Source organism: Thalassophryne amazonica, chromosome 8 (assembly GCF_902500255.1).
Source record: "Thalassophryne amazonica chromosome 8, fThaAma1.1, whole genome shotgun sequence".
Lineage (NCBI taxonomy): Eukaryota > Metazoa > Chordata > Actinopteri > Batrachoidiformes > Batrachoididae > Thalassophryne > Thalassophryne amazonica.
In genome coordinates this window covers 57,159,828-57,173,002 of record NC_047110.1, presented here as the reverse complement: position 1 = coordinate 57,173,002, position 13,175 = coordinate 57,159,828, and the positions used below count along the sequence as shown (strand labels likewise).

Genomic DNA, 13,175 nt, shown 5'->3' with positions numbered 1-13,175 from the left:
GTTCCACAAAATTGACAAGCTCACTGACTGAATGCAACACTACTATTATTGTGAACAACCCCCTTTTCTACTTTTTTTAATAATAGCCCAAGTCCATAGACTTAAGAGTGTGCATATCATGAATGCTTGGTCTGGATTTGTGAGAATCTACGGAATCTACTGTACCCTTGTTTCCCATGTAACAATAAGAAATATACTCAAAACCTGGATTAATCTTTTTAGTCACATAGCACTAATATTATTCTGAACACTACTGTATATGTGTATGATTGCTTGGCTGTGACATTTCTGTCTCTATATGTTTGACAATACTTTGTTGTGCTTTGTTTCATTTCACAAGCAATGTCACTCTACTTAGTATGGTCTACTTGAGATTTGTTCCTACCATAATTAAAAATGGAAATAAGTTAAGCATCCCTTCTGATTAATTTCTGCATTTAAGACAACAAATGGCTCGACTGGATCGAACATGCTCCTTCAGCATCAGGAAAGCTGAGCAGGTGGATTGCCCTGCAAATGGGAAACCTGTCATTCATCCTTGACCCCTTGTAATAACAAATTTCTTTCACCGGGTTTGAGTCTTATTCTGTTCATTGTTTTGCATTTGAGTCCTCCTTGTGGCAACTGTAACAAGGCGCTGGTAATAGTTGGTTCCTATTACAGATTTGTACAAAGATTAAGTAATATTTTCTGTTCTTGTGATAATTGTCATTTCCATAGGCATGGCACAGATGGATAATGAACAACCATCTGTTGTTGCATCTAGTGCTGCCTTTAAACGTCATAACTGCGTTTTGTTGGCGAGAACTGAAAATTATTCTGGCATGTCTGGTACATTTCATGGCTGCCATCCTATTTGTCAGGACAATCATAGGTCTTCTTACAACAACACAACATCAGAATCTTACAGTTAGGTACAGAGTGCCTTAATGTTCTGTACTAGGTCCACTGCAATTTTCTCATTATGCACCACCTCTTGGTCAATCTTACTTAGCATTGCATTGCTTTTCACTGATGCTTATGACCCCAGACAGGTGATGAAGACTGCTCTTTTTCATTTCAGTAATACTGAGTAGATTTGAACTATCCTGTCCATGGCTACTACTGAGACACTGATCCATGGTTTTATTTCTTCCAGAACTGATTATTGGAGCATATCTTGTTTATCACATAAGACTTTGAAATATGTGCAGATGTTTCAAAATACATCCTCCGGGCACTCCAGTTCCCTCCCACAATCAAAAACATGCTTATTTAGGGTCTGCTCTATTCTCTGACCCTGACCAAGGTAGCATCTACATCTGGAGTTGGTCCCCGGGTGCCAGACTGTGGCTGCCCACTGCTCCTAGTGGTTGGTTGTGTCTAACTGTAATTAGGATGGGTTTACATGCAGAGGAACAAATTTTGTTCTATGTATATATGTACAATACAATAAGGCTCTATTCTATTCCTTCTTATTCATATTTTAAATATTCATAAAGATTTTAAAAAGTGAAGCCCTAAAACATCAATTGGTCACAATGCATTGTGGACTCATGCAAAACATTCATTCATTTTCTATACCTGCATAATTAAGGGTCACAGGGCAAGTAAAATAGTGGAAGAAACATGAGTCCTGAACAGAGTTGCAGAATTTTATTTGATAGAATCGGTAAATATACTGCCTACATTGGCAATTACTTTGTAAGAGTCAGATATAACAACTGAGACTATATTACACTAATTTATCCATTAGTGTGATTATAGGTCTTCAGTTACACAAGTGTGAAGCTTCGCCTCTTGCGAGCAGATCGTATCGCAGCTGTGGTACACTCTGACTGGCCGCAAGTACACTCCTCCACGTACATGTAGGTGTAGGGAATTGTGTCTCCATTCAGGCATTGCAAGTCAACCGTGCGATTGCTGGAGCGTGATTCCCTGCAGCACGAGCAAGAATGCTGCATAGCTGCTGCTAATTCAGAGTATCTGTAATTAGCAAGGACAGAATGTACATTAAACCTTATATTTTTACACACTTTGCCAAACATTTCAACATTTCAGTGGGGTTTAATATGTCTCAAGGAGTGGAATAAATGATTTCACATTTAGTCAATGCAGTTTTGCCTACTTGGTGAAGGTGTTGCAGATCCTTCACATATGGCATATCTACATCATGGAGAGATTGGACAGCCATTGTGTCTGATGGTAGTTTTGGCAGGTAGTAGCTTGCAAGCCTTCTCCTCTCCACACCTTTCAGAAGAGATATCCTATTACCTTATTGCCATTTATTTGTACTTAATCAACAGTTAAAAACACACTGCCATACTTACAAATTTTGCAACAACCATTTGCAGTTGTCTGAATTGTGCCCTGTGGAAGTAAAAGGAATGGTGTATTTTGCTTGAAGCATCATCAACCAACATGACATAACATCAGAAAACGAAAGTAATGAGTTTCCTTAAAAGCACAAACAAAACTTGATTTTTTTTTTTTTTTTATACGTACAGGTTGGCAGTTGGCCTCCTGGAATGGTGGACAGACAATGTGTGACTTATAGCCGTGAATATCCCATCGGTCTTAATACAAGTGTAAAGCTCACAGTTGTTACCAGGTGGTGCCCAAGATTCTCCTTGCTGGAAAGGAGAAAGATGAACATAAAGAAATATAAGTAAATGTAATCACACAAGGCTTGCCATATTCCATATTCATTCACTTCATATGAAATCGCATGATCAGTGATGTACAACTTACTGCTAAGAGATGTTTGGTACCATTAATAGTGGCGATACAGTGGGTCTGGACACACTTCCCACAACATTCATCTTCCTCAATTTCGGCATATTCATATCCCTGACAGAAAGGGAAGAGTTAAGTTCCACAGTCCAAATTTGCAATTTGCAAAGGTAAAATAGTTTCATGTGTCATATAGATATAGAAAAAAATTAACTAATTATTTGTCTTACCGTTGCACATTTTTCATCACATTGCTGGAATTCACAAGCTATTTTGAAAAGGCCATCATTTGGATTCACTTCTCGGGTACATACACAATCCTGACATGCCACCACAGGAACTGAAGCACCAGGCTAGAAAATACAAAGAGGAAATGTCTTTAAACCATTCAGAAGTGCAGCAAATGGAATTTAAAACCAATACCAGACTTGATATGTAATTCTAAAAAAGGTGTCATGATGTTGTCATGGCAGTTAGAAAGTGTTGGATTTGTCACAGACTTGGCCATCTGAGACCTTCCAGCATGGAGCTTGCATCTCTTCTCCATGATTGAGCTTCGACCTTCACCTTTGATTCTGATTTTTAACCTTTGTTCTTAACCAATCATCTTTCGTGATGATTGCTGATGTTTCTGCCTTGCCAAAGAGGTTATGTATTCATTGTTGTTTGTCTATCTATATCTCTATCATACTTCGATCCTGTAATAGGTATCTGAGGAATCAGAAGAGGTGGATACTGATCTTTGATTCTAATTGCTGAACTAATCAGCAGTTCTGAATATTGTATGAAACTAATGGAGATAAAACATCAAAGATCAACAGCAGGTTCAGGATAAAAGTTAAGGTTAGGGTTAAAAAGTAGGTAAAAGTTTTTTTTTATTGTCATGTGCACAGTAAAAATAGGCAGTTATACCACACAATGAAATTCTTAAACCCCGTTTACACATAGACTGTAAGAGCTCCCGGAAGCGTCCCGGAAGAGTTTTTGGCCGTCTTAAGGATCACACGCCGTTGTTAACGTCGGCACTAGGGGGCGTGGCTTAGTTCCGGCTTTACTGGGAATCATTGAAAAAATTATTCAACATGTGGAATAATTCCGGGAGCGCTCCCAGAGAATTCGCGTGACGACGGAGACAACGCGAACAACGGCGTTTGATACTTCTTAATCACCGTTTCATCCTGCCCCGTCCTGTAGTGCCGCAATTTACACCGCTGTAATTGGCGGCCGGCGTTGTATCCCTAATCAACGATGTGTAAAATGGCGATAGAGCCCACATCGGTGTCCTCAAGGGCGTTTTAACCGGCAACAGAGGCAGACAAAACGGCGGCGCTAGCGGACAGTACGCCATTCTAAACGCCACCTCCCAGTTAACGGTGTTCCAAACAGCCGATAGGCGGCGGTCAATATAAAAACGCTAGCACACTGCATGCGGGCCTCTCACTCGCGGCCAGCTCCAGATATTTTGCAGAGAAGCTCCAGTATGCCTCCTAAAAGAAATTGGCAGTGGCAAGGACTTACCAAGAGGTCTGGTTCAGAAGCAGAGGGTAGCCCTGTGGTGGAGACGGAGCAACACGTTGAGGAGGGGAAAAAGGAAGGAGAAGAAAAGGCTGAGTATGATCTCCCTCCCCCTGCAGTGACAGAGGCTTCAGCCTATTATACTCCGGGGGCGGTGCCTATATGCAAAGGTTCCTGGAGTAACACAGGATTTGCCTGGATAAATCCAGCGGTAGACAGGGCATTATCGGCGGCAGCAGAACACCGCCGTTCTCACGCGCGTCTTAACCTGCGATTGTAAAGGATAGAACTGGGTATTAACCCCCGTTGCCTGACGTGTGCCGGATGCTACGGCGTCAAAACGCTGCTTTATTCGGCGGATTTAGCGGCGTTTTATCCGCGTATTTGCGGCTAGTACGGCTTCAAAACGCTGGCGAAATGCTCCGCCCCTTTCCACCGCGAAAACAGCCAGAACTACCGCGAACTTCGGTCTACGTAATACCCGCTGACAAAACCATGCTTTACTCTGTTCATAATCCCAAGAAAACAAGGGCAAAGCTCAAAGGCAAAATCCACTTCTTTGTCCAGGTCTGCACTAACATTTAATGAAGGTTTCATTGACCAAAGCTGTTCTTTTCCACCAAAATGAATTTCTTTAAGTTTCTCCCTTTCCTTCCTTCTAGATTCCTTTTATGACATCAATGTCTTGATGTACAAGGAGAATGGGGCACAGGTGACCTAGAACTGGGGGCCTTCTTGTTGGGAGGCAAATGTAGCAATCACATGAGACAATGTCCTGCCCGTACCTTCTCATTGATCATTACTGAAAAATGCTGATGTCCTTTTCTATATCAAAGCTCAACAACCAAAGGCAACATCCACCTGTTCATCCAAATCCATACCAACATTTAATAAACTCTTCTCAGATCTAAGGCCTACCTCGCCACCAAATTTCATTGACATCAATTCATGTCATTTGGAGATATCCCGCTGAATGTCTATGTAACTGAGTGAATCAAATCAAATCAAATCAATTTTATTTATATAGCGCCAAATCACAACAAATAGTTGCCCCAAGGCGCTTTATATTGTAAGGCAAGGCCATACAATAATTACGGAAAAACCCCAACGGTCAAAACGACCCCTGGCGACAGTGGGAAGGAAAAACTCCCTTTAACAGGAAGAAACCTCCAGCAGAACCAGGCTCAGGGAGGGGCAGTCTTCTGCTGGGACTGGTTGGGGCTGAGGGAGAGAACCAGGAAAAAGACATGCTGTGGAGGGGAGCAGAGATCAATCACTAATGATTAAATGCAGAGTGGTGCATACAGAGCAAAAAGAGAAAGAAACACTCAGTGCATCATGGGAACCCCCCAGCAGTCTAAGTCTATAGCAGCATAACTAAGGGATGGTTCAGGTTAGCAAAAAGGAAAGTTTTAAGCCTAATTTTAAAAGTAGAGAGGGTGTCTGTCTCCCTGATCTGAATTGGGAGCTGGTTCCACAGGAGAGGAGCCTGAAAGCTGAAGGCTCTGCCTCCCATTCTACTCTTACAAACCCTAGGAACTACAAGTAAGCCTGCAGTCTGAGAGCGAAGCGCTCTATTGGGGTGATATGGTACTATGAGGTCCCTAAGATAAGATGGGACCTGATTATTCAAAACCTTATAAGTAAGAAGAAGAATTTAAATTCTATTCTAGAATTAACAGGAAGCCAATGAAGAGAGGCCAATATGGGTGAGATATGCTCTCTCCTTCTAGTCCCTGTCAGTACTCTAGCTGCAGCATTTTGAATTAACTGAAGGCTTTTCAGGGAACTTTTAGGACAACCTGATAATAATGAATTACAATAGTCCAGCCTAGAGGAAATAAATGCATGAATTAGTTTTTCAGCATCACTCTGAGACAAGACCTTTCTAATTTTAGAGATATTGCACAAATGCAAAAAAGCAGTCCTACATATTTGTTTAATATGCGCATTGAATGACATATCCTGATCAACCATGTTCCACCATGTTTCTAAGATTTGTGGGGCCAAGTACAATAACTTCAGTTTTATCTGAGTTTAAAAGCAGCAAATTAGAGGTCATCCATGTCTTTATGTCTGTAAGACAATCCTGCAGTTTAGCTAATTGGTGTGTGTCCTCTGGCTTCACGGATAGATAAAGCTGGGTATCATCTGCGTAACAATGAAAATTTAAGCAATGCTGTCTAATAATACTGCCTAAGGGAAACATGTATAAAGTGAATAAAATTGGTCCTAGCACAGAACCTTGTGGAACTCCATAATTAACCTTAGTCTGTGAAGAAGATTCCCATTTACATGAACAAATTGTAATCTATTAGATAAATATGATTCAAACCACCGCAGCGCAGTGCCTTTAATACCTATGGCATGCTCTAATCTCTGTAATAAAATTTTATGGTCAACAGTATCAAAAGCAGCACTGAGGTCTAACAGAACAAGCACAGAGATGAGTCCACTGTCTGAGGCCATAAGAAGATCATTTGTAACCTTCACTAATGCTGTTTCTGTACTATGATGAATTGTAAAACCTGACTGAAACTCTTCAAATAGACCATTCCTCTGCAGATGATCAGTTAGCTGTTTTACAACTACCCTTTCAAGAATTTTTGAGAGAAAAGGAAGGTTGGAGATTGGCCTATAATTAGCTAAGATAGCTGGGTCAAGTGATGGCTTTTTAAGTAATGGTTTAATTACTGCCACCTTAAAGCCTGTGGTACATAGCCAACTAATAAAGATAGATTGATCATATTTAAGATCGAAGCATTAATTAATGGTAGGGCTTCCTTGAGCAGCCTGGTAGGAATGGGGTCTAATAGACATGTTGATGGTTTGGAGGAAGTAACTAATGAAAATAACTCAGACAGAACAATCGGAGAGAAAGAGTCTAACCAAATACCGGCATTACTGAAAGCAGCCAAAGATAACGATATGTCTTTGGGATGGTTATGAGTAATTTTTTCTCTAATAGTTAAAATTTATTAGCAAAGAAGTCATGAAGTCATTACTAGTTAAAGTTAAAGGAATACTCGGCTCAATAGAGCTCTGACTCTTTGTCAGCCTGGCTACAGTGCTGAAAAGAAACCTGGGGTTGTTCTTATTTTCTTCAATTAGTGATGAGTAGTAAGATGTCCTAGCTTTACAGAGGGCTTTTTTTATAGAGCAACAGACTCTTTTTCCAGGCTAAGTGAAGATCTTCTAAATTAGTGAGACGCCATTTCCTCTCCAACTTACGGGTTATCTGCTTTAAGCTGCGAGTTTGTGAGTTATACCACGGAGTCAGGCACTTCTGAGGCTGTCATTCTCAGCATCTGTGTGGATGTTAAAATTGCCCACTATAATTATCTTATCTGAGCTAAGCACTAAGTCAGACAAAAGGTCTGAAAATTCACAGAGAAACTCACAGTAACGACCAGGTGGACGATAGATAATAACAAATAAAACTGGTTTTTGGGACTTCCAATTTGGATGGACAAGACTAAGAGTCAAGCTTTCAAATGAATTAAAGCTCTGTCTGGGCAGGGGTGGTGGACAAGTGGTTAATGCGCTTGGTTTCAGTTCGGAAGGTTCTGGGTTCAAATCCCACCCCTGCCACATTTCTCCATGTAATGTGGAGTTGCGTCAGGAAGGGCATCCGGCGTAAAACCTGTGCCAAATCAACATGCAGATTGGATTTGCTGTGGCGACCCCGAGTGCAAACAAGGGAGCAGCCGAAGGGACTTACTATTAAGCTGGAATGGAAGATTGCTGCTAATCCTCCGCCTCGGCCCATGCTACGAGTGTTCTGGCAGTTAGTGTGACTCGGGGGTGTTGACTCATTTAAACTAACATATTCATCCTGCTGTAACCAGGTTTCTGTAATAGACCACATTTAACTGTTTTAGTCTGTGGTGCAGTTGAAGGTGCTATATTATTTTTTCTTTTTGAATTTTTAATGCTTAAATAGATTTTTACTGGTTGTTGGTGGTCTGGGAGCAGGCACCGTCTCTACGGGGATGGGGTAATGAGGGGATGGCAGGGGGAGAGAAGCTGCAGAGAGGTGTGTAAGACTACAACTCTGCTTCCTGGTCCCAACCCTGGATAGTCACGGTTTGGAGGATTTAAGAAAATTGGCCAGATTTCTAGAAATGAGAGCTGCTCCATCCAAAGTGGGATGGATGCCGTCTCTCCTAACAAGACCAGGTTTTCCCCAGAAGCTTTGCCAATTATCTATGAAGCCCACCTCATTTTTTGGACACCACTCAGACAGCCAGCAATTCAAGGAGAACATGCGGCTAAACATGTCACTCCCGGTCCGATTGGGGAGGGGCCCAGAGAAAACTACAGAGTCCGACATTGTTTTTGCAAAGTTACACACCGATTCAATGTTAATTTTAGTGACCTCCGATTGGCGTAACCGGGGTGTCATTACTGCCGACATGAATTACAATCTTACCAAATTTACGCTTAGCCTTAGCCAGCAGTTTCAAATTTCCTTCAATGTCGCCTGCTCTGGCCCCCGGAAGACAATTGACTATGGTTGCTGGTGTCGCTAACTTCACATTTCTCAAAACAGAGTCGCCAATAACCAGAGTTTGATCCTCGGTGGGTGTGTCACCGAGTGGGGAAAAACGGTTGGAAATCTGAACGGGTTGGCGGTGTACACGGGGCTTCTGTTTAGGGCTACGCTCCTCCTCACAGTCACCCAGTCGGCCTGCTTTCCCGGCTGCTCGGGATCTGCTGGAAGGGAACTAACGGCGGCTAAGCTACCTTGGTCCGCACTGACTACAGGGGCCTGGCTAGCTGTAGAATTTTCCATGGTGCGGAGCCGAGTCTCTAATTCGCCCAGCCTGGCCTCCAAAGCTACGAATAAGCTACACGTATTACAAGTACCATTACTGCTAAAGGAGGCCGAGGAATAACTAAACATTTCACACCCAGAGCAGAAAAGTGCGGGAGAGATAGGAGAAGCCGCCATGCTAAATTGGCTAAGAGCTAGTAGCTGCGCAAAGCTAGCGGATTCCTAAAAACACACAAAGTGAATAATGTGTAAATAATTTAGAGGTGATTCAGCAGAGGGAGTGCTTTAGTTAAGGCACGTGAAGATTACACTGTGAAACAAATCGTTATCTAGTTATCTAGGTCAATCTAACTGCGCAGATTAAACAGCTAACAGATACAGCAAAACACCGCTGTGCTCCGGAACAGGAAGTGATACAATACTGCAGTGAGAGCCAACCACCATTAGAGGCCCAGTAGTGAATTCACCAGTAGTGAATGACAAACAAACACACAGACAAACATTTAGGCAGACCAATTGACAGACAGTACCTCCTTGGTTTTGCTAAAAAAGACATAATTAAAGTTTCCAAATTGCCAAAAGCAAAAACTAAATGTTAAAAATTCAACTGAGGCCGGCACAGCAGTTTAAAAGGAACAAGACATTTATAGTTGTAGAAGGATAGATACACTTTAGGAAGCCATACAGCTCCAATTTATATTTACCTCATATTCTGTGTTTTTGTGGACACAAACTCTTTTTGGCTCTGAAAAAAAGTGGTACACCATCCCCGTCAATGGAAATTCAGAATGTCAATCTTACCATTATGTATTACAACATGAATATAAAAATGTACCGCAAACAAGTTCTGGACAGCACTGTCCAACAGGAACATTCAGTTTTGGCTTAAATCCCACTGGACAGTTCATGTCAATGGCTGGACAAGTGCTGCTTTGACATTCTGTGGAGATGATAATGCAGTAATAGAAGTGTATAAAGGCATGTTAAAAAAAATCACCATCAATAAATTGCATCTAGCCAACAGTCTTACTGCAGACATAGGTGTAACAGCACGGATCCGATGGACTGGTTTGGTTGACAATTATAAATCCTGGACCAGTGCAGTTTAGCAATGGTATTAATGGGCAATCCTTGGGCTTGCATGTGATAGCCTTAGTGGACTCTTCACAGATGCAGTTTTGGCATTTGTACTGAAATTGCTCATTAAACTGAGGAGGGGGGGAGCACAGTGAGAAGTTATTTGTCTCTTCAATCACACAAACAACAGGTTGAGATAATGATGATGTTTAATCAGATTTGGCTTACCTCACGAGGGATGCCATCAGGATCAAGACATCCTGTTGGAGCACAGCAGGCATTTTTTGTTTGTTTTTAAGATTTTATGACCGAGATATAATCTGAGTCATCATGTGCTCTGAAGAAATATGTCAAACTTACCACATTTATCAACACATATGTCAGATTCTTCATTGAAGAGCTTCGTTCCATCAGGACAAAAGCAGCCCTCAGTGGTAAAGTTCAGGGTGGGTTCATTGGGACTGTAGTATTCAAAAGCCAGTTTTAGTACTTCTACTTTTTTCTTCAATCTTTTTATTGAATAAATGAAAAGACGCACTATATACTAGACTGTTTAAAAGGATAACAACATGGAATAACACATAGCCCCCCTCCCCACCCAGATATGCAAATTGCTACACTTAACTACATACTGAATTAAAAATTTTGGCAAATCATGCAGATTAAATAAATCTATCCAGCATCCACTGACCATGCAGTACCTCACAAGCACATATAAGAATATGCATAGCAATCTATAAATTCAATCGATTTGTTTTGATGAGAGACTGGTGTCCTGTCTGGGGTGTAACCCACCTCATGCCCTATGACTGCTGGAATAGGCTCCAGCTCCCCGTGACCCTTAATTGGAGTAAGCGGTCGAAGATGAGTGAGTGAGTGAGTGTGTTGATGAAACCTACTTGTCTTCACAGGTTGGTTGTTCTGCAGGACCACATGGCTTGTAAACTTTGTGTGGTGGGCAGTTACTGGCTGTTGGAAAACAAGAGTTGGTAAAATACTTTTCTTTTGAAATACATAGTATTTACCCACTAAACTCTACCATTTGTACTGCAAACTGTATCCAACCAAAGTAAAAAAACAGAATTGCCGTTTCTCATTCCAACATTAACAGCAAAGTAGTGTGGCTTACGACACAATGTGGTGTGGTTCCTCCAGTGCAGGCAAACCCCAACTTGAGCACAAGTAGCAGCGTAGGTTTGCAAGCTTGTGCACATCACTGCTGGATTTTCAACATGGCAGCTATCAAAAACGCAAGCTTCAAAGTATTTGTCAGGAGAAACAAACTTATGGCATTCTGAAAAGACACTGGAAAGAAAACAGAAATCCTTTTAAATTAGTGACAACAAGCATGATGCTCAACAATGCTGCTTTACAAAAATGTATGTAAACCAATACAAAGGAAAGAAAGTGCATACCTGCCCTTTAGCAATTCACATATGGATTCTGGTTTGCATGGAATTAGTGTTGGTGAAGGTGTAGGTGTATTGGTGGGGAATACTGGGGGGATTTGACAAGTGGGCTGGTAAATGTCTTTTGCAAGCCAATAGTCAGCCATCACTGCACAGTCCTGTATATAATGGCCACCAGGCAACATGCAGTCATTAGTCTGGTTGTTATTGCATGTTCCTGTGAATAAAGGCACATAATAGTTTACATTGCTAACCACTTTCAAACCAAAATTGTTGCTATGGTCAAAGAACATAGATTTCCTTACCGCAATGACCCTGTGTGTTGTTACCAAAGTATTTAAATGGAAGGAATACACGGAACCCAGTAACTCCAAATGAAACAATTACTTCTAGTAAAGGGATTTCCAAAACAATTTGTAGCACAGCAGTCTCAACCTTCACACCACCTTGTACATAAGGTAGTTTCAGGGGTTTCCCATCCTTGATAGCCTAATGTGGAAAAATAAGTACACCATATGACAAAAGGGCAAGAATTAACCACTAATAGTGTATCTCACAGTAACAATGCTGCCTTCTTTATCTGCTGAATATAAAGAAATGCATGGTACCTCTAACTGAGCTGCTCCGATGAGGTTATGATTCTTGAGAGTAATAACTTGTGACCCATATGATACAATTATAGATCGAGGACAAGACACAGGTTCACTGGGATCACAAATCACATTATCAATATAGATTTTTAAGTGGTGCTTTGGCTTAGTCTCTTCCATTAAGACATAAGTGCAGTTTCCTTGGTAAGTGTAGTATAATCCATCAAATGTGACATAATGGGGATCTCCCCATCCTGTACATTCACCTGTTAAAAAAAGGTACCATAAACTGTCACCCAAAATAAATTTAATAAGACAAGATGCTAACTATAGAGTCAGTCAGTATGTACTGAAAATGCAATTAAACTTACAGTCACAAGCATAAATATCACAACATCCATTCTTATCCTTCACAAGAATAGGATTTCTTCCATTTGTGCAAGTGATCGGTTCAATGGTCGGGCATTCATATGGTATTATTTCAATTATATTGTCTTCAATGCACCTGGCCATGGTGCAGTTGCACAATACAAATGTCTCATTTGGCTATTGTAAAAGCAACAGTGATAGAGGCATCAATTATATTTTCAGATATTATAAAAAAATCTTATATTCAATGAACATTTAACTTTAGAAAAAAAACAGACAAATGGCATATATAATATAAAGAACAACTTGATTAAAAGCATTATATAATGGTAAGAATACATGTTTGAATATGCCATTTAAAACACCATATTTAAAAATCTTTTTCAAACAATTGCTTTTCAAGTATAACATTTTTAAGTGTTATGAAACACATGAATGAATTTAAAATGAAATAACAAACCTTACCCCTACATTCCATATAGGGCAGCCAGTCACAGAAGGTGTAGTGGTAGGCATAGTGGTTGTTGTAGGGGTTGTGGTTGGCCTTGTAGGTGTTGTGGTTGGCCTTGTAGTTGTTGTAGTTGGCCTTGTAGGTGTTGTAGTAGGCAGTGTGGTTGTAGTAGGGGTTGTGGTTGGCCTTGTAGGTGTTGTAGTAGGCAGGGTAGTCATAGTAGAGGTTGTGGTTGGCTTGTAGGTGTTGTAGTAGGCAGTGTGGTCATAGTAGGG

General features: G+C 41.0%; 2 protein-coding genes across 2 annotated transcripts in view; both read right to left on the bottom strand.

Annotated features, from left to right (window-relative positions):
- LOC117514907 (mucin-2-like) overlaps positions 1 to 13,175 on the bottom strand; it is a 107,120-nt gene that overhangs the window by 51,178 nt on the left and 42,767 nt on the right. The window contains 5 exon segments of the mRNA XM_034175478.1: positions 1,759 to 1,965; positions 2,485 to 2,612; positions 2,731 to 2,829; positions 2,943 to 3,065; positions 12,910 to 13,136. Of these exon segments, the coding sequence (XP_034031369.1) occupies positions 1,759 to 1,965; positions 2,485 to 2,612; positions 2,731 to 2,829; positions 2,943 to 3,065; positions 12,910 to 13,136 (784 nt within the window).
- LOC117515668 (intestinal mucin-like protein) lies at positions 1,621 to 12,973 on the bottom strand. The gene is given in 20 exon segments (XM_034176331.1): positions 1,621 to 1,965; positions 2,108 to 2,126; positions 2,129 to 2,221; positions 2,301 to 2,349; positions 2,485 to 2,531; positions 2,534 to 2,612; positions 2,731 to 2,829; positions 2,943 to 3,065; positions 9,709 to 9,749; positions 9,840 to 9,944; positions 10,035 to 10,212; positions 10,310 to 10,341; positions 10,442 to 10,542; positions 10,981 to 11,050; positions 11,211 to 11,386; positions 11,497 to 11,707; positions 11,796 to 11,979; positions 12,099 to 12,346; positions 12,452 to 12,626; positions 12,915 to 12,973. Coding segments are annotated over 20 exon segments (2,292 nt in total). The 5' UTR covers positions 12,966 to 12,973; the 3' UTR covers positions 1,621 to 1,754.